This window comes from Pipra filicauda, unplaced genomic scaffold, assembly GCF_003945595.2.
Source record: "Pipra filicauda isolate LSUMZ 115617 unplaced genomic scaffold, ASM394559v2 scaffold310_size866816_pilon, whole genome shotgun sequence".
Taxonomy (NCBI): domain Eukaryota; kingdom Metazoa; phylum Chordata; class Aves; order Passeriformes; family Pipridae; genus Pipra; species Pipra filicauda.
The window spans coordinates 599,997-622,167 of NW_024104433.1; the positions used below are offsets into that span (position 1 = coordinate 599,997).

At 38.1% G+C, this 22,171-nt stretch overlaps 1 protein-coding gene across 6 annotated transcripts in view; it reads left to right on the forward strand.

Moving 5' to 3' along the window:
- LOC113988882 (ephrin type-A receptor 6) overlaps positions 1-22,171 on the forward strand; it is a 441,232-nt gene that overhangs the window by 347,882 nt on the left and 71,179 nt on the right. For 4 of the 6 annotated variants that reach the window (XM_027722865.2, XM_027722870.2, XM_027722866.2 and 1 more), the window contains one exon: positions 18,493-18,615. The exons of the other annotated variants lie outside the window; for them this stretch is intronic. In XM_027722865.2, the coding sequence (XP_027578666.1) occupies positions 18,493-18,615 (123 nt within the window). The remainder of the gene's footprint in view (positions 1-18,492; positions 18,616-22,171) is intronic. 6 annotated transcript variants of the gene reach the window in all.

The window sequence follows — 22,171 nt, forward strand, 5'->3', positions numbered from 1 at the left end:
TTTGTCCTAGCAGAGTTATTTATGTAATGATAGCATGATTAAAAGGTGTTCTGTGCTGAAACTAAGATTAATAACAGCAAAAACTATTTATCTGATGTACATTACAATTCCACTAACCTATAAAGGCACATCAGATGCAGTAAATTTGATTAATACATGTGTTATGCTGTTCTTAGCACATACTTTCCTCTTTGTAACCCTTAGTCATTAACTTCTAGCTGTTGCTGGTATATATTGCACCAGTTTATAAGCAGTACCTTCCATTCCAGTGTCATTGACTATTGAACAAAAAAGAAAAAGGGTTTGGTTGTAATAAGCAGAAGTGCTCTACCAAGTCAATAGGTATTGACTGGGGCAATAACAAATTCTCCTGTTCATTACAAATGAGAGCTTTTATCTGGTGCTACCAGCTAAGCAGATGTTAACTTTTAAATTATGTTGTGTTCAAAATTGCTGTGTAATATGTACTGTACAGGATGAAAAAAAGTGAAACTAAGCCTGTTCAAAAGTAGGTCTGAAACAGAGGTTTAATTCCTTTTTCTTATTACTTCATTTCTCATTTGTCCTAACCACAGTCCCTAATCACAGAGAGCAGTAGGCAGAAAGTTGCTGTAGCACAAGCTCTCTGCTAGCAGAGAGTTCATTTCAAGGGCAATTTGCTGGGCCAAGGCAGATACACCATAGCACAGAATCTGGATCTGAGCACTCACTTGTATTGCTGATCAGAGGTCACAGGGAAAACTTTATTCCTGTTAGGTTTCTTTTGGCAACACCATTCCTTGCATGGTTTGCCATAAAAGGGCTGCTCATTGCCTTGCAAATTTATCATAGGTGCTTAGGCACTTTATGTAAACATCCATAAATGTTAGTGTTTATGGATTTAATACAGTGATAATTTTTGGATCTCTTCTTGGGTGTTTCAGGGCATGCTCTGATCAGTTTTATGTCCTTGGCCAAGCTGCTGCTATTTCAATAACAAGTATAGGAAAAATAACTTCTTTCTCCAGTACAAACATATGTGACCATCATTGAAAGCTGGGCTATGCAGAAAATGTCTTCCACTCCTACATCCTGTTGAAGCCTGTGTTGCAGATTTCCTATTAAAAGTCTGTAAAATAAATTAAAGCAAACATCTGACAGCATAACTATATCTACATGAAAAATGGTCTCTGACTATTGTAACTGTACTAGAGGAAATCCAGCCTGGAATCTGGAGTTAGTTTAGCTTGATGGTATCTTACACAGCAGTTTAAAGCACAGCCTAATCAGTGCTATGTAATACTGTGTCAATATGAAATATCAAGGTATGAGAGGGCTTTATTATATTTATAACCTGTTTGTTCCCCTTCCCCTCAAGCTTTACCCTAAATAACTTTCAGTTGTTAAAAGTGATCTATGAGGAATTGTTTCTGTTTCCAAATTTTGACTACTGGAGGATTTGCACCTGTCACACATACAACAGTAATCTTTTTAAGGTGTTCATTTTCTTTACCACCAATATGGATATTGATATTCTCCAGAAGAATTTTCAGAAAAGTCCCAAAATGAAGCTAAATGAAGACAGCACCTAGGCTTTTGGTTCTGTGTAAACTCACATTCTCAAACACTGAGCCTGGGTTTGGAATGACACTTCCAACTCCCTTATTGTCTCCTCACTGTTTTGATTTAGTGGCTTTCAAATTGTGAATGCAATTCCAGCTCTGAAATCTTTAGTCAGTCATCTAGCAGATTGAATTCAAAGCTTTAATCATTAATTTTCTTTTTAAATTATTGTATATAACCTGTTCAGTGCAACAAAAGCCCTAAAATCAGTGCACCTTACCTTGTCCACAAGGAAGGCAAAGCAGCATCATGATCCTTTTTCACTACAATTTACTGTATGTAGCTCTTCATATCTGACCCCTTTTTCATTTTTCAAAAATGCGGGACATAATGAATTCATTTTTTTCAGCCAAGACATTGTGCTCTGGGCCTTTGAGCCCTTAGTGTAATGAATCTAATGTTGCCCTTTTCTGCAACCTGTTAACAGGTTGAAACTATCAAGTGGAGTTGAGAATTCCTTTGAGAAGGCGAAATATTTTCCAGAACGTGTGTTTGTTATACACATAATTTGGGGTTTATACAAAAGGATTGAGGAAAATTTGTGGCAGTATTTGAAATATCCTTGCCTTGGTCATGTACTCCCAGGAAGTGTGATTCTGCAGTTTAAATGCTGACCTTTTAAGAGCCAAGTTGTGACTATTTGACATAGGCTGGACCATGATAGCTTAGAAAATATGATTATGATCATACACAAAAAGACAGGACCTACATTACAGTATTTATCATGCAATTCTGAAAAGTAAAACCTTTTGGACCAGCAGAAAACATATGATGTTAACAAATTCCATGTTAGCATTATAGGTTACACAACACAGTGTAACCTATTTCAAATCTTACATTTTCATCTGTCAGTAGTCTCAGTACACCACTGAAACACTAAGAGCATCTGCAGGCACAGATGTGCTTGCTGGAGGCCAAAATGTCTTCAAATCCACTCCTTGAACCCACGTCAGGCACTTGCACCTGCCTTATGCAACACAGGAGGGTATGAAGATATTATTCATCCATGGATATCTTCCATTCTGATTGTGGGCAATCCACTGTGACACAAAACAAGGGTGACACTATGTGTGTGTCATATTAGCCAGTGGGCTTTACATAAAGCTGAATTTGTCTGATGAACCATATTGTAGTTATGCACATAATGATAGATAAAACAGCAGGATTTCAGTCGTATCACAAATTTTTCAGTAAGTGGAGCTGTAAATTTGAATTTGGCTCACTCCCTTTATTTTTCTTCGTGTCCTATTTCATGGATAAATATCACAACACATTACTGAATTCAATGTTGCTGTGGTGAGCAAATTAACACAAAACCTACATTGTTAGCCAAGTTTAGGAGACCAATTTATTAGAATATCATCCAAAACAAAGAGCTGAAAGTTAGAGCTCTGCACATGATTGCTGTTAACACAGACAAAACTCGGTATCTGTAGCCTTCTTGTCAAATAGGTTACCCTTCATGACTGGTACTCGAAGAACATAATTAATGTTGATAGTACTGAGCTATTTTTACACACACATGCATGTGTGTGAACATTTCAAATAACACTGGCAAACTACCATGCATCCATTTTTTGAAGGTTGCTGGCAAAAATTAAGAATACACAATACTTGTTCTCCTGAATGACACATGCTTAGAAGAAGTTGGCTTTTAAACCTCAGGAAAAATTAAATTTGTCTTTCAGGTATTGCATTCTGAGAAACTTTTTTCACAAAAATCAAGGGGCCATTACAGTTTCCTGCAGTTCAGATCAGTCACATTTCTGTGTTCTGCTTTTCTCTTTTGCAGTTAGGAAGCTGTACATTATACCTGCCAATTCTGCTGCAGCATCTTTCACAGGATGATAAGCAATGAAGAACAAGCATATTGTCAGACAGTAAAACAAGCACCTTGTTAGCAGCAGCTTAATCTGCCCATGATCCACTATCTAACATGCTGAACTTCTACAATTCTGCTTTTATAGGTTACATCTGAGAAACAGGATTTCACTTTCTTCAGGATCCTTTGCCTATAGATGTTCTGTACTCAGACATGCAGGACCTGGCTTTCAAAGATATTTAGATGCTTTGATGGGAGATGTGGTTCTAGTAGAAAAACAGATGACAAAAATCGTTCCTACTAACAGCCATAAAAAGATAAAGCCCTGTAGATGAGATATGTCCAGACTATTTTTTTCTTTTCTTTTAAAGAAAAGAAATTCACAGTCATGAATTTCCATAATTAGCATCATTATTAACCACAAATGATTGCATTTCCATACATCTACTGAATAAAATATGCAGTTTCTTCCTCCACCACGAAAGTAGAGAAGAATATGGTACAAAAAGTTAAAGGGCAAGAGTGTGTAGGAGGCATTTGAAGGGTTGGGGCTTTTTTAACAACTGCAACCAGAAGATTCAGTGAATAACAGGGGGAGACAAGATTGCACTCTGCTGACAGATTTGCTGCATGCCATGGCTGATCCGTTGCCTGTGAAGGAAAACCATATAAGCAATGATGAGAGAAATTATAAATGACAATGGCAATTGCAGCTGACAGTTAAAGGAGTGAGGGGGTTAAAGAGTGTATATAAAGCAACCAATAAATCCCAATTCACAAGTTGTACTTGGTTGATTTATTTTGATAACTGTACATTTATTTCTTCTTCTGTGTATAGGCAAAAACAGGCTAGTAAATGTACATGTAATTGAGCACTGGTAAAGACCTGTTGCAACTTTATTTTTGCTAAATCTTTGCTGGGAATGAGGTGTTCTCACTGAATTGATACCAAGACCTGCTGAGTTTGAGAGTAATTGCTAATGATGGCTAAGAAGGGTTCTGCTGTATTTTAGAGCCCAGCAAAGTCAGATTATATCAGAAGCATTATTTGGTAAACTTCAGTCTAATTGTTAAATATTACAGTATGTTCAAAATTGAAGCATGGTTGTGTTCTTTTAAAAGGCAAATTAAATAAACTTTGCACCATTTTTCAACAATAAATCATTCTCTTGTAATTCACGGAATATTCAGCATTGAGCTGTGAAGGATACTGAGAGGTCACCTGGGCCATCTTCCTGCCCCAAGGCACAGTCAATTACATTTAAACTAGTCTGGATAGACTTGCCTATCCTATTCTCTGAAACCTTTCCTGGTGAAGATTCCATAGCCTCCCTGGGCAAAGCTGAGTGTTTAACTGTTCTCGTACTTAACCTTCCTAGTGTTAAATTGAATTATTTTTCTTACTGCACCTTAAAGCCATTAACTCTTTTCCTGTCTGTGGTGGAACAGTTTGTGCCTTTCCTCTTTGCAGCAATATTTTACGTTTGTAGACCATTATAATGTCTTTACTGTCTTCAGTAAGTCAACCAGATTCTGTCAGGTTTTTCTTCATGGTGTATGTTTGCGTGACCTTTGGTCATTCTTAATGCTTTCCTTTGGATTCTTTCCAGTCCATTAATATCTTGTCTGAAGTATGGGTAAAGCATGGCTTTCAAGAGTGGATACAGTTGATGCTGAACCTTGCCTTCCACTAACAAGCAGGAAATAACTGTTTTAAATGTAAACTTTGTTACTCATCTCTAAATACCTGTGGTTTTCAATAGCAACCATAATTGGGTTTTATTTTGATTTATTGTTACCCGTGGATCCTCCTCTGCGAAACAGCTGGCTGGTAGTCTTTCCTTGTGTGGTTCTTTGCTGCCATCTCAACTGACCTGCTTTGTCTTCCAGAATTTTGTTCTGTGTTTTCTCACACATTTCCTTGGCATACCAAGGAATTTTGCTGTCTTTATCAGATTTAGAAACACACTCTTAGTTCCAGCATTTGCGTAATTAAGGAGAAACCAGTACAGTGCCCAAAGTTCTGGACCATCCTATTTGTATCCTTCCAGGCTGATGGGGAACCACTGAAGGCAGTTTCCCAGCTGTTATTACCCTGACTGTGCTGCAGTTTCATCAGAAATTTCCTGGGGAAATCTGAGAAAAGTACTAAGGAAAAAGAATTAAATCACAGAGTGCAATTTACAATATGAAAAATTATGTGATGTAATATAGTCAGGACTGAAATCTCATTGCCTCAGACTAATTTACTTAATACATTTCTTTCTTTTGTGCTGCCATTAGTCTCTTAGTTTCTGGTTGTACTTCTTGTACTAAAAAGAATGAAAGAGTGGCAATAAAGGTACTGTAGGCTGCAGTGATATGAGTTAAAACAATGTACCAGGAAGGCTATCACAGGTAGGGGAATGTATATCTATATTTTCGTGGATTACAGTTGATTCTTAAAAAGAAGCTGAGATGTGTCTTGGTTAGGATAGAAGCCTTGTCATACCAAGTTTTACCTGTTTCATGATCATTTGAGTTAATATGTTATACTCAGACTGCATTTGTATGGGATAAATCTAGATTAGAGATTAGATATCAAAATATTAGAGATAATTCCATGTTTTTGTCCCATGGCAGATGCTGGGTTTAGGTCCATGTGTGATACCAAGGAACACAGATTTCCCTTGAGGTGACAAGATGAAAGATGGAGACATAATCATGGTGACTAAGTCCCCATTGTTTCTTTTTTTAGGAGAAACTGCTGCCATTTTTACCAGCTTAACTAAATTCAAACTTACATGAGTGTATCAAAATAATAATGTATCCCTGATGCTTTTGATTTGATGCAGCTATTCTCAGTGTATTATCTTAATGCTGCCTAAAGTTTGCTTGTGCACGAAGAGTTCTTTTTCTCCCTCACAGTGTTGTTTGTGTTTGTCTGATGCTTTGGATAAGCCTTACATGTGTGAACAGGGGTTATTGTGGGGATTTACATGTTTGTCATAGAATCACAGAATCATTTAGGTTGGAAAAGACCTTTCAGATCATAAATTCCAAATGTATTTATGAAGTGTTTAGAAATCCAGGAGGCAAAATGCTATTGAACCCATAATCATTACAACTGAAGAATTTAATAATGCTGAAATCTGATTACAGAAGAGTTGTCCAATGTAGTGAGTGTTATAAATAATATTAATCCATTGGATTTGAGGCTTCTGAGAATGGAAGTATGTATCTTGGTACTTCTGCAAAACCCAGAAATGCATGTTTCGTTGAAGTAAACAGGTACAAAATAGCAATTAGATTTTTATTGATAAGTTAAGATCCTTTAACTTTTAAAAAATAATGTAAAAGTCTGTGCCAATCCTGAAAACAGAGCACAATTACCTGTTGTTTCTCATATAGGATATTCTGACAAACTTTATGGACCAACAGTATTGGTGTTAGCACTTTCAACCACGTAATGATTCCAGGTTCTAGTTACCAGCTCTCTGACTTACAGCCTTCACAAAATAAATAAGAGAATACAATGTGTAAACATACCTCAGTTCACCTAATATACAAGGTTAAATAGACCAACTTTTATGCTTGAAATTTAATTAACTGGATGAATGTTCAAGTCATAAAAACTGTTCCAGAAAAGCTGTGTCCCTTCTCTGCTTCACATTTCTTTAAATTTTACATTTGTTTGCAAGTATGTGAATTAAGAAATGAAATGAGTAGGTTTTTCTTGCTCTATGTTGTTTAAGGCTACCAGTTCACTTTGCCAAATTTGTGATGAAACGGAACATTCCAGACCAACACCAGTAATTAGCTGAAAGGGCAGTGCTTGCAATGCTCTGCAAGTTAATATGTAAGGACAAGTTATGGTCCATGTATTTACCTAAATGAGAGCAAAATGATCAATGTGATCAATCTCCTGTCACCCCAAAATAGAGAGGCCACCAGTTCCAGGAAAATGCAAGTTCCTCAGATAGTTATGGGAGTGATTGCCCAGATGTGGCACATGGTCTGTCATATAAACCTCTGCCTCAGAAGTTTGTATTGTGATATTTACTACAACTTAAGGGCTCACACCTCAATTTCTAATGGAAGGCAGCAAGCCTGACATATCTTTATTCATATGAAGAAGAAGAATTGAAATACAGATTGGTAATTTTCTCATATACATTATCTGATGTTGTATTTTATAGAAACGTGAGAGTTAGATGTGAGAAAAATAAACCCCTTTGGTTATTTGCAACATCATAATCTTTCTAGTGCAAGGACTGCTATAAACAACTGTAGCTGTGATGCTTTGGATGGGACAGAAAGAGAGCAGAAGCTTCTCTTCATCTCAAACCTGACACATTCTCCTCACACAGGGAACAAAGCACTTGGATGGAATATTGTTAGCTGGGACATGATTCCCACATGCAGATTCATCTTCCAGCATACAGAAGTAAAAACTGATGAAAGTAACCATTTTCAGTGATTAGCCAGAAATCTTTGAAATTTGGACGTGGAACAGTCATATTATGCAGTGAAAATCTGTTCAGACTAGTTTGAGTCATGGTCTGCTGAAAAGTGATGTGTATTTTCTGTGCTGTGCTCTGGAGAACAAGTGGGAACTTTAATGACATAGATTTGTACCTGCCCACTTTGCTTCCTGATCTCACTCAGCATTGCAGCTCCAGCCAAGGCAGATAAATTATTTCTGCTCCCACCATTCTTCCTTCACTGTCACCAACATCCACACAAAATAATACCATCATTTAAACAGTTTTCATCTCTTAAATTGTTTATTCAGAATCTATTAAATGAGCCCATCACTGTCTTCTTCTCCAAATATCTTTTTTTTACTTCCTCTCTACTGAGTCTTGCTGTATCCATTTTGATTGACTATAATTATCTTTCTGATTCTTAATACATACATAGTTCAGGTTCCAGATGAGTAAATAACTTGGATGCAAACTGCTTGAGATCCTTTCCAGAGTCCTGAAGTTTTGGTTAGAAAATCAGTTTGTAAAAAGTACTGCTCCTTAAATCCTTCATTTCTTCGCAGATAAACATAGTGCCTATAAATCAGGAGTAGATGATCAAGCTGTTAAGGGAGACACAATTGAAAGAGAGAAGCAATATGGGAAAAAAAAGTATATTTTTTTAAACACCTTAATAGATGGTGTATTCAGTTTAAATATGTTCTTAATATAAGCACAAAACACTAACGACAATCCTGCAAACACATTTTAAGAGGCAAATGTATTCAGTCAGACATTCCAGAATAGATTCATGACTATATGAATTGGTAAATATTGTCATTTTTTCTACTAAACTTTAACAAGGTAATTTCTGCTGAATAAAATTTGAAAGTAAATAAGTTTAGCTGATGATGATTTTATTTCAATATTTCATCTAGAGAAGCATAGTACAGAATTTTCATAATAGTAGAAATCTGAAAGAAACCATTGTACTGCTGATAGAATTCACATAATTTATTTCCTTTCTCCCTGAAACAACAGAAACTTGTTAATATCTCCGTAGGATGACAATAATTTAACCACTTTGGAAATTAGTCTCCCCTCTTTCCCTTTTCTGCTTTTTTCCTCTCAGCTGTAGTTGAGTACATTCATCAGCATACAAATGCTGTTTTGGTGGTTTAGATAAGATTGGCCATTTACTTCTAATTTTCAATGAATGCCTTTATAAGCATTGAAAAATGTGACTTCATGGCCTTTCTAAACAATTACTGCCCAGTATCCATTTTGCCAGAATGGCTGTTGCCAAAACTACCACAGGGAAGATGAGAGAGGTTTTACCACATGGCATCCCCACTGAACACCAAGTGGTCTTTGAGCTTGAGAGAAAATCCTCTGAATACACTGATACCAACAAGGAGGTGATTAACAAGCACAGCTAATTGTCTTTGGTCAGTAGCATTTTCCAAAAACAAGAGAGCAGAATTCCTCTCCATGTTCCTTAGCCCATCAGAGAGATGCAGGAGCTGCCTACAGCCTGGCTTTTAACCTGGTTCCTCAGGTGTGGTCTGGGACACCCTCATTAGCAAAGAGGGGTTTTTGTGTGACACGTAGATCTGTAAGTGTAAACCAGCATGTTCCCCCAAGGTCACAATTGTGCTCATGACAACAATCTTTCCACTTCTAACCTTGGCATCGTTTGAGGGGGTCATTTGGTGTTTGTAACCAAAAAGAAAATCAAAGCTGTGTGCTTAATTTCATTGATATTGCTGAACTGTGAATTGTGAATGGTTCATATGTGAATAGAAAGAAATCCTCACCCAGGATTCTGATTTTTTTAACAAAAAAATCCCTTTTTGTCAGTTGACTCTCTAGAACCTTAGCCCCAGGTGTTTTTCTTTACTGAAAACTGAAAACTCTTTTTCAGTGATACTAATTGCTGTCTAGAAGTGGAGAGCTTTTATCTCCTACCCCTTGTTCATACTGTTACAGAATAGCAAGGCTAAAAGAGTAGATAATCAGAGCTTTCATTGCAGAACTCGGGCTGCATGAATACATTCTTCTTCAGATGTCAACCATGAAAAGCTCTTTCACTCATTAAATTAAAAGTTACGGCATTTTTAAACATGAAGTACAAAATTAAAACTCAGTCTCTTTTTATGGAAATGCCATGAAAATAGATACCTGAAAATTGAAAAGCCCCTGGAACTTCTTAACCACCCCATTTGTAAGACCCCATCAACATTTCACATAGAGGTTTCTGTCTTAAAGGATGAAGAATTCCATATGATAACAATACTTAGACTTTACTCCGCATTTTTCCTTCCAAAATCACAAAAAATGGGTGATCAAAAGACGACTGAAATGGAATTCATAATGTTAATTATTAATGGATTAATAATTCCCTAAAATCATGATGAATACAAAATGAATCACAAAGATTTTGGCCAATATTGCAGGCTTTGTTTTTCATGTATTCTATAATTAAACCTGTATTTTTAAAGTATTTTTTTCCCAGCTAGCTTGATAATCCATGCATGATGAAGAAATCCAAAGGTACATCATACAATGCTTGTAGCAGGGTTCTGGGTATCATGCAAAACTATAAATACATGAAGATTTCAGAGTTCTTGTTTAGCATTGTGCTAAAGCTATTTTCGGTCTAGCACTGACTGAAAAACACTTATTTAGTAGACAGCTTAAGCATACGGTGGTTGTTTTATCCCACAGAAACACAGTATTTCCAATTACTATTCCATTAAGACTATGAAGATGATTCAACACAGCAGTTGTTATTGCTGTTAAAAGCCTTAATCATATTAATGTTGTCACACCAGTCTTCTCAGCAAACCAGGACTTCAGTGTGCATTGACATTTAACACATCCCAAAATAAATGGCTATAATGTTTGGAGAACTCTTTTCAAGCAATTCCCTCATTTTTTTCCCCCCAAATCTCCTGTTTGTATAGAAGCAGAGAGGGAAATTAAATTAGATGTTAATATTCTCCCCAGATATTCTGGAACTTACCTCAATTCCTCCTTAGGAATTGCAAGCTTCTCTCAGCATTTGCTTTTTGTCCCAGAGAAGTCGTAAGTAAAGCCAAAACTTTTTATAATTGAGGGTTTCTAAAATAGTCTCAGTCTATGTAAATATTCCTAACTCTGGATTTATTACCATCTGCCAGTCAAGGAATGAGAGAACTCCTGCACTTCAGGTTTGTAGGAGAGCACTGCCTTTCACGAGGATCTCAAGGTTAAACTCACCAGGATTGGAGACCTGAACGGTAGCTTTGCCCTGCTTATCTTTGCTCTGTTTATCTTCTCCATGTTCCCAGATAGACCCCATAAATTTAACTCTGGAGCAGAGATTAGGGGACCTGACACAGAAGAGCAGGCCTTTCAAAATGTTTTCACCAAGAACTAAGTTATAATGGTCTGCTCCTCCGAAATGAGGCCAAAACACGTGAATTATTTATTATTTCCAAACCAATACAATAAAGGAAATTCAGAGTTAAAATCAAGCTGAAGAGTAAACCCCAAAAGCATGAAAATAGATAATCCAGACACCTAAATTACTTACTGTGTCATGCAAAACATTGCTCAGCCAAAGGCAGTCAAATACCTGTGAGTTCTCAAAAGTTCTTTGAGGAATGACAGAACTATTTGTGACTGCACAGGTATGATGTCATTTACTCTGGTGGAATCTGGGGAAACCAAACCTGACTACCCTTTGAAAATTCCCTGCTGAACATGAGAGTATAAATTTCCTTCTGCACAGCATGATGCAGGTTTGGTTTTACCAGCTTAGGAACCCCAGAGCAGAATGAAGCCTTCAAAAGTGTTCATTGTGCTGTTTGCAAGGTAATGTGGATATTTTCACATGATTCAGTTGGACTGGAGTCACTCCAGAGGTCCTTTCCAACATCAGTGATTCTGTGTTCTGGGACTGCAATAGCACAGTCCCAGACAGTAAGCACAGTCATTTTTGTTAATTGTTATTATACTCTAATATTTTATGATGTATATTGCAAAAATTGTTTAGTGATCTTCAAAATCAGATTTTCCAAAACCCTATAAGTTATGTGGGTAAAAATTTAGGCACACTAATCTGTCACCTTTGCTTGCATGTGTCAAAAAGCTCAAAAATAAAATAAAAACATATTCTAAATCTCCAGATTAATTCATTCAAAATAGTTAAAATTAACTGTATAGATTCATGTTTCTTGAATGTACTGAAAACATGATCCAACAAACTCATAAGGGATAATTTTTAGCCCTGCTTCTGATCTTCTTTTTTTTTCCATTTCAAGACAAGCCTTTTGAATGCTTTAGAAATTGTATTCTGACTTCATAATTTCAAGGTTTTATAAAGCCATTCCTTGTAAAAACCTTTCATATGTTCCCCCTCCTTATAAAAACCCTCCATATGTTCCCCCATAAAAGATTATGAACTAATGTTCAATTCCTGGTGGTCTAGGAAGGATAAATCAATAAAATCATGTGAGAGGAAAGTTGACTGGTTTTCAGCAGTTTCCATAATGGATATATTACAAATAATTTTAGAAAAAAATGCTCTAACCCTTCTTCTGGCTTCCCTGAGGAAACACTAGCAACAAAAAAACCCAGGCTTTATTTTAGAATTGAAGGTGCCTGTAACAGAAGTCAGCCTTCTCCCAGACATTAAGTGATAGAATTGGATAATGCCTCTATGCAGAAGCAGGAAAACTCTTTGTGCATTCTGTCCTCTGGTATTTCATTACTAAACGTTCAGTCTCACCTGCCCAAGAATGCAATGTAGGAGTGAAAACAGACAGTTGCTTCCTGCCAAACAATGTAAAAGCTCATTATAGCCCATTTACTCACTTCCCCAAAGCCTTCATCTGCAAAGTTCCTAAGCATTTTCTTTTAGTTGGGTTTTACAATCCCTGCATGAAAAGCATCAAGATAACTGACTACATAGAAAAAAAAAATACCAGTGTATTTTTTTACATCAAATACACTATCTATTTTTTTTCTTTTTCCCAACTCTAAACAAAAGAATGAGAAAAGAATGAAAGACTAAAGTTTTATTTTCATGGTACTAGTAAAGAGATGGTACTAGTAAAATGAAATAACTGACAGTAATTTTGACCTCTCTAGAACTTCTCATTTCAGTTTATTAATTTAAGCAGCCAAAAGAGCTACTTTTGAATTTGAAGCTGTCAGATGCTGAAAAGTTCACAGCAGCTGAAATGGTCAGTTCCACCCGCAGAAAGTGTTGAATCAGTTCCAAGTGTAATAGATAAGAAAAAACAGCAATTACAAAGAACAGGGCTGAAGGGCAGTCTGCATTTTCAGTATGTTTTCTGATAACCTACTGTAGCCATGTCATTAGACATAATGCAGAGATTCTAGAAACATTCTCCTTTTTAAAAGCAAATCTTCACAAGCTGCACTAAGATCCCATGGTACAATGTCGCTGATAAGTGTCAGAACGGCCAAAGCGACACAAAAAAAAAGGTTCCAGCAAAGTTTATTCCAAGAAAAAAGCAGGGACCCCCGGGGCTGCTGCGCAGCCCCTTAAGTACAGTTTTTGAACACACGTAATGCACATGGATAGGACAGTTCAAACTTTCACACCAGAATTCTTACAGCTAATAGGTGCATTTTCTAAACTCTACTTTCTCACAACAACTTTGCTCTTTCTCAAAACAGCCCAGTTCTTTCCCACAACAGTCCCGAGCACCTGCTCTTATTTTTCTCTCATGTTGATGTTTTTCCCAACCACTCTCGTTCAAAACAGGTCCTTGTTCTCATGAGACAGTGCTCCTGTTCTCATGAGACAGTGTTCTCTGTTCCCACGGGACAGCTTCTTCAGGGTGCATCAGTATGTTGTCAGGATCAGGGCCTCCATTTTCAGTCCTCTCTTTTCAGTCCATCTCAGGGGTATACTTTGATCTGGTCAACATCTATTGCTTCGTCAGTATGTGCCAAGGTGCCGACAGACCCGCTGTCACCCGTGACAGTACAATTTGCTATAGTGGGGAAAAAAAAAAAAAGATTAGTTTGCTCCCAGGGAAGCTCAGGGACTGTGGCACAAACGGAACAAACTGATAGCCCAGCCTGTCTGTACCTGCACAACTTAGCAGATTCAGATGCCATCCCAGTTAGTCCTGTGGGCCCAGAGACTGCCATGGCATCCAGTCAAGTTCTGCTGATGGCAGAGGGACAAAGAAACCAGCAGCTGGTGAGGAGGACAGGGTGGCACGTGGGCCTCTGAGAACAGCCAGTGCTGTGCTGGCACTATATGGGTGCAAAACTCATGGGAATTGGTGAGAAAGTTCCTCAGTAGCAAAAATAATGGGTCAGTTTAAGATTTCTTTGCTCACTCAGTCCCTGAGAGTTTTAAAGCATGAGTTGGTTGCTTTTAAATGCTTTTACTGTAGCCCACAAGGGCCCCTCCACCCCCTGTTCAAACATTCACTCTAGTCCACTGTGTTCCCACAAGTGTTGCACCAGGGGTGTTTGGTGCCGTTCTCTCCATCCCTCCATCCATCCACCCACCCACCCACCCACCCATCCATCTGTCCAAAGGCAGAACTCCCCTCCACTGTAGATCCAGGACTCTCCAGCACAGCTCTGTCACTGGCCAAGGCTGTGGGATGTGCCTGTGGTGTGAGGGGACATGGCTGTTTCTCCTGGCTGGCCACGCTGTCACCACGCCGTGCTAATAAATGGGTGTGAATTAATGGATGTGCTCTGGAGCTGAACTAAGCATATGGATTTCCTTTACCCAGCCATCTCTACTCCTGCCCTTCTGCTCAGTGTGATAATATGCTACTAAAACCATGCCTGTTCAGGATGCTGTACCAGTGATTTCCCTATCAAATTCTAACAATTTGTGGGATGATATTCCCCTTGGAACAACAGCTGAAGGTGGAAGGCAGGCTGATTGATTCAGGACTCCCCCACTGCCTCTGAGCACAAGCACTTAGCTGTAATTATTGTGAAACAGAAGAATTTACACTGAGTTATAAATTGGTGTCACAGGACTCAGTAAATGGTGTACACTTCACAAAGTGTCAGCTAGTCAGAGTACTGCCACGTATTTTTACAGTTTCAGTGCACTTTTCCAACTAATATCTGTAACTAATGCAGTTTCCCACATTAAGGTGGCATTATGTTCATACATAGTGTGTAACTATGGAGCAGGTTGGGGTTTTATCCTCAATATATCCATGGCTGTAAGCTGCTAAATTGGACCAGGGAAGTGATTCTTACCCTGGACTCAGCACTGGTGAGGCCACACCTCAAGTGCTGTGTCCAGCTCTGAGCCCCTCAGTTCAGGAAGGACATGGAGGTGCTGGAGCAGGTCCAGAGAAGGGCAAGTAGGCTGGTGAAGGGACTGGAGCACAAGTGGTGTGAGGAGAGGCTGAGGGAGCTGGGATTGTTCAGCCTGGAGAGGAGGAGGCTCAGGGGAGACCTCTTCACTCTCTACAACTCCCTGACAGGAGGTTGTAGCCAGGTGGGGGTTGGTCTCTTCTCCCAGGAACCAACAGTAGGACAAGAGGGCTTGGTCCTAAGCTGTGCCAGGGGAGGTTTAGGTTGGGTATTGGAAGAAATTCTTTACAGAGAGGGTGATCAGACATTGGAATGGGCTGCCCAGGGAAGTGGTGGAGTCATCATCCCTGGAGGTGTTGAAGGTGAGACTGGATGTGGCATCAGTGCCATGGTCTGGAAACCACGGCAGGGTTGGATCAAGGGTTGAACTCGATGATCTCAGAGATCTTTTCCAACCCGGTTGTTTCTATGATTCTATGAAATAACAACTGTATTTCAGGGCACTGAGGAATCATGGCTTAATATTCATTTCTCCTTTTTCACTTTAGAACCGGTAAGACCTCACACTGAAAGGTCTTCTCATTAGTGTAAGAGCACCCACTGCAAAAATGAGTGTCAATTTTTACACAAAACAACAGAACCGGTGTAAAGCACTAATCTGTGTGTGATGTGCACTGACAGAATGGCATTTCTCAGGAAAGATGGTTAACTAGGTGACTTCCAGTAGTCCCTTCCACCTGTAACCATTCTGTGATTCTTTCAAAAATTTCATGAATGTTTATGCAAACAAGTAAAAATTTGAGTAAGCTTTGAAACTACCATAAACGCCCAAATCTCTTATCAAGCCTCTGCCTTTCTGGTGGTGATTGATGTGGCTTAAAAAGAATTAATTTTCTTCACCTGCAGTGGTAATCAACTTCCACATATAAAGTGTCAAACCCTGCCCACATTATCCAGGTGATAAAACCAAAAGCATCCATCTGTATTTTAATTTAGGACCATGCACGCTTTAAGATGAATGAACTTTCAACCGCTCATTTTTCTGCAGTTTTTTGTTGGTGGATACTGATCAGGGCTGAATGTTATCAACCTTGTCCTTTTCCCAAGCTGTTTGTGGACTTCTGGAAGAGACCAAATGAGGTCTTGTTCTTCTAACTCTGTGTTCTACCTAATCAGAGACATTTCTGAGGTGACAGGAGACTGTTTGGGTGGGATTCAGTTGCCTAAAATGACTCTAAGTGCCTACTCTTAGATACCCAACTGCTGCTTTGCCTCTCACTGCCACTTTCAAAGAGTGTAAATCATGTAAAGTCACATTAACTGTGAATGTCTCAGATTTTCTAGAGAATCTCAAATGGTACAAAGCATTTACACCTAAGCAACTGAATCCTAACTTAAAAGTGTGAAAAGCATTATTTATATGTATTCCTTTAGTTATTTGCTGATTATAAAACCTCAATAATTTTAGCCCTCTAGCTCTAGTATTAACAGATTTAATTGCTTTAAATTTGTTCTTCCTTGGTTTTATTTCTGAATATTTATAATAAGTGAAATAAACTTGGGGTTATCTTCATTATTTCCTATAACGAAGTTACTTATTCTAAGACTGCTAGGAAGCTTGAGTTACTTGCAATTTAACAGCATTTAAATAAAGGAAAATGTCAATTCTGAAGCTCAAGCTGTTTGGGTTTTCTGAAGGTCTGTACATATGGCATGTGACTCGCAGTGGCTGGACTTTATGGTTGGTGTAATTTATATTTTGAAACAGTGAAGCTGTTTTATATGGGAAGTCTTCGTATGTTCATTTTTTAGACTTTATGTTTTAAGATGCTGTTTAGTACCAAACATCTTGGAGTTAATGGAACAATTTTCCATTTTAAAATTGGATTTCTGTGTATTGCATTCTGTTCTGTCTATCCATGATCACTTCTGTAAATATTTTAAAATTAAAACAATGGAATTTAGAAACACTTTTACAAGAATGCCAAAGACTTTTCTGGAGTAGCCAGAGGGAAAACTTTTATGCCTTATCTTTAGCCACCAGATATAGAAGTACTTCATCTAGAACACTAATTAAATGAATTCTTTTTCCACAGACTGCAGCAAGTCTAATTAACAAATTTAAAGGAAAAGTGTATTGAGGAGAAACAATAGAACTCTAACTTGAAAATAAAAGTAAAAAATTCAAAGCTCTCTTAGGTTACTTTGAGTTCAGCAAATGCATGTGTGTTTTGAGGGTAAATTTTCCTCACTCTTACTAGTTAAAAAAAAAAATCCCAATGGTTGAGGGCCACTTATTTTTCTCATTGTGTATAAAGATCAAGATGTTTTCAGTCTCTTAGAAGAACAACTCTGAAACACCCACAAGATGATGAGATCAAACTTGCCCTTGCCTAAACTTTTGGATGGGTGCTTACAAGATGCACTTGCAAAAATACACAGATTATTCTGACTGTCAATTTAAATTTATTGCCAAGTGGGAAAATCTTGACTCTCTGCCTTTAACTAAGATGTAGAGCTCTCATTTCAGATCCACCCTCAGTGCTCATTCACTGAGCACTAATGTGAACCAGTTGAAATGATGTTTCCAGATCACTGTATTTGTGCTGGAAGCTGGATCAAATGCTAAAGACTCTTTGTGCTTTTAGGCAATGAGAAGAATACACAGTTAATTATACTGAAAGCATAAAATGTGTTAATCTTCCAGAGAGAGCAAAGCAGAAAGGGGCCATGTCTGTACTCCTGGTTTTTTCCTGTATCAATATATTGACAGGTGTTGGGAGATGTGACAGAAGTTCTGACTGATGTAGCTGCCCTGACACAAGGCAGCTGCAAATTCTGTTTCCCTTTTCCCCTTGTTTGACATGACTTTTGTCAAGTGGTGGCTTTAGAATACTAGTATAACTAACACAATAGCTTTGCTGGTATAACTTCACCTCTACTGGTCTGCCTTTGATTTGTGCACACAACTGTCAAATGCCTCCATGGTAGAGTCATTTGGAATGCATTATGAATATCCCACAGGTGTAATTTACTGTTGAAATACCAAATTTTTCTGCTCCTCACAGAAGTGCTGGAATTCTCCATTTTCACAGTATGCAGAAAACCTTATTCTGGTTAAAGCCGTGTATTGTATGACTTGGTTAAAAAGCAAACAAAGACTTTTAACTGCTTTTTATGAAATCTGTTCCAGTGAAACCACTGTTAACTGCAGAGTTTTGATTGTTCTTTCTTTAAACAGTCAACTTCTTTTGTCAGCCAAAGAACAAGTCATTTAATTAATGATCATTTTTATCTCTTTGAAAGGATCCTTTCCGACCATTGGGGTGAAGTCTCTTTCGAGATTCCTGAGGGCGGGATTTTTAAATAGCATCCTGGCCTCACATCCAGTGTCAGGAGGTGGATCTTTACCCCCCAGCATTTCCTCTGGTAGGTATTCCAGCCTATTCCCCCACATCGATTTTTTTCTTTCACCTTCTGCCCCATCTCTCACACATCTTAGGGAAATAAAATTTGCTATTGGTCAAACAGGGAGATTAAATGTTCCTTCCAATAAAAAGCTGGACCAAAAGGAAATGGAAAAAATTATTATTTTTTGGGAACTAGTCATTTTCCTGAATCAATGTGAAGGAGAAATTGTGAGGGAAACTAATCTGTAGTGAAGTGGCCAACCTAAATATTGGAAGAGCAGGCCTGGTACGCTCTAATCATACATTTCATGAAGCATGTCCATATGCACCAAAGACAGATAACTTTAAAAATGCCACTGTAAAATCTCAGCATTTATGTGACTCTGTGACTCTTGCCTAAAAATTTACATTCCCTTGCTAAAACACGGAAGCAAAGCAAATTTGGAGAGGGATAACTCAATTGTGTGTTAATACAGCTTTTGAATCCTCTGTAGGCTTTTGTAGTTTCAACTTCTATCTCAAACCACCTCATGATGGCACGAGGGAGCTCAGATGGTTGGCATAAGGTTGAGTGTAGGCCAGGAATGATAACCTCATTCCAGGTAAACAGGCTGCTGTCAGACACTGGCCTGAAACAGGATAGAAGGGCAGATTAGAGGCATCCATCCCAAGAAAGGATGTGTTATCCATTCTCTTCTGGAACCATTACACACCATCTTCCATCAAAAGAATAAATACATGTATCTCAATTATAGCTATAACTGGATCAGAGTTCAGTTCTGTTCCTTTCCAAACTATATATTTCTATGTAAAATGAATCTGTACATGGGCTAAATGTCACACTTGTATCTTTTCAGGACACCTCACCTCTAATGTTACTTAAAGTTTTTCTTAAAGAAGAAAAATATGGTAAAAGCAGGGAGAAGATTGAAAAACTGTTATTGACTTGCTATACAAAAGAAACAATTTTACTTCTCTATGCCCCATTTTATCTATTGCATTAATTTTAGGCCTCACTATTTTCTTTTTTTTTTAAATTGGTATTATTCCTTTTTTTACTTTCTTTCTTTGAATAGAAGCTTCTCAGCAGCTTTGATGTCTTTTCTAATGACCATTTGGGTTTCTTTTGTTGACAGTTTTCAAAACTCTTTCCATATTTGTTTCTCCATGGGATATCTCTGAGTGTTTAATGGCCCTTAGCTATTTTGCAGGTATCTGTAACCATACATCAGTGTCAAAGAGGAAATACTGGATGCCCCATAAAATTCTCTGTTTTGAGCATAGTGTTGTATAGAGCATCCCACTGATTCTATTAAATTAGAAATGGCCTAACTGCACTCATGAACTGGCTTCTCAACTACGTACCTACCTACAAGTTTATTTTGTAAGGCCCTCAGGACTGTTGTTTTCTGATTGCTTGCAAAGCTTTTTATCACATTTATTGGACTTAAAACTCTTAAATGTGGTTTGTTTAGTAAAACTCATTCATAATGCCTTGCTGTCCAATGTCTTTTACTAATAATTTTGATTCAGTCTGATGAAACACTGAAAACAGGAAAAAATGGAAATGCTGCTACAGGATGTGTAACCTCTATCGAGCAAGCCAATGGAGATAAATGTTATTGTTTGATCATAACAACAACAAAAAAAGAAAACAAACAAAAAAAATCCAGCCAAGCAGCAACCCCATAGAAAGGGAGAGACTCCCACCTTCTGGAAAGTGAGGGTTGTCACATAGTTGAAAGCCAGTAAAGAACTGGGATAAATCCAATGGATGAGACGTGTTCTTGTGCATGGTGGGGGATTAGGTGGCATCAAACTCTGCAGTGCAAGTCAGAAATTGTTCTTAGCAGGTGTCTCTTACCTGTAGTGTTGCTGTTTAACTCTTCTTTTTTACTTCATCATACTTGTATCTACATTAAGCACAGTCTTAATTCTGAATTGCCTCTCTTGTATCAGAGATGACCAGAGGAAGACATTGCCATTTTGTGATAACTCTCTAGACTGCTAAAACCAGCTTTGCTTCACCTGTGGGCAAAAAACATTCACTGCATTTTTTGAAAACAAAACCAGAAGCCCAAACAAACAAACGAACAAAAACCCACACTAAAAACAAACAAACAAAGAAAAAAAAACAAACCAACTCAAGTCTGCACAAGGGGGTACTGATGTGGGATGCAAGAGAGTCAGAATTGAATCTCTTACTGCACATGATTCGGTGGAAAATATGTGTTCATCACTGAATCCTTAATCACTTAAGTACAGAGAAGGGAAGGATGTATTCTTTGTTCCTTTGTATTGAAAAACACTGCACTGAACACCTGACCTCTTCTCTGGAACAGAGACATCCAAAGCAACAGTGCTCCAAGAAGGGATTTAAGCAGTGATATCTCTGTTCACACGGATGAGAGAGATAGTTAAGGATCTCTCTCTAGGCCTTAGAGAGCCAAAGGGTTTGGCTCTTAAAACAGCAGCAGGCAGGCAAAATCAGCTGCCCATCGCAGTGCTGATGCTGTCTCAGGCTGTCCCTGTCTCATTAAAAGCGAGAGGACTGTTTGTGTGTCAGGTCTGGAGGGCAGCACAACCGACTGCTGCCTTTGATGGCGCAGTGATCCCACCCCCATTATCTGAGATGAGGGGCTCATGTTGGACTGTGGGTTTCAGAGCCTAACAGGAGTACTTCACATTTAACAACTGCTGCATTAGAACCTAATGGCATCAATGTGTAAGATTTCAGTTAATTTAACTACACGGGAGACTTAAAACGCCGGCATTATTCTGCTATTAGGGTCGTTGGGAACAAAGATAATGAGATGCTTTTTATTTACCAAAACTTTTAAGTCAAGCTAAGTGGCAGATTGCCTTCCAAATACTCAGAAAACTTATTCCTTACTGAAGACAAAATGCTTTTACATTTTTTTTTCTGCAAAATTCACCACAGAGGTTTCAGTGAAACACAGAACTACACTGGAAAGCTGATATAATTAAGTATCTGGAAAACAGCTTGGCAGGGCAATGCAGCTGTTGGTTTCATTTTTTCCCTTTCTCCTTCTCACTCAGTAGTTGAGGGGAGTGTATTTCTTTTACCATTGCACTGACAGCTCATGTTCAGTTTTATGTGGTTTGGTGTCTGCAGAGGTTCTCTTATGCAAAAAGAGAACTTAAAGATTAGCCAATTTAAGGATTAATTTATGCTGCTGGGATGGGGCATTACATCTTTCTGCATAAATAGATTGCCTTAAATGGAGGTTTTTTTAAGCCTAGACATAACTGCTAAAGCAACAGTGCTTCTATTTGATAGTTACATTGAAAGTCTGTCACTACTATACAGCTGTTTCACTAGAAGCAAAGCTTTCAGCAGGCCTCCAAAATACATCCTGGATTTTTACAAAAACAAGCCCATTTCCAGACAATAGCTTCCTTTTGATTTACCCATCATTTCTGTCACAAATTACTTAGTTTCTAGTTATTCCACCTGTTAGCCGTACAAATTCACATGACTTAGTTGATGCAGGACGGATAATAAGTACTCTTTTGTCAAGTGATAACCTTGAATATATTAAATAGAATTCTTA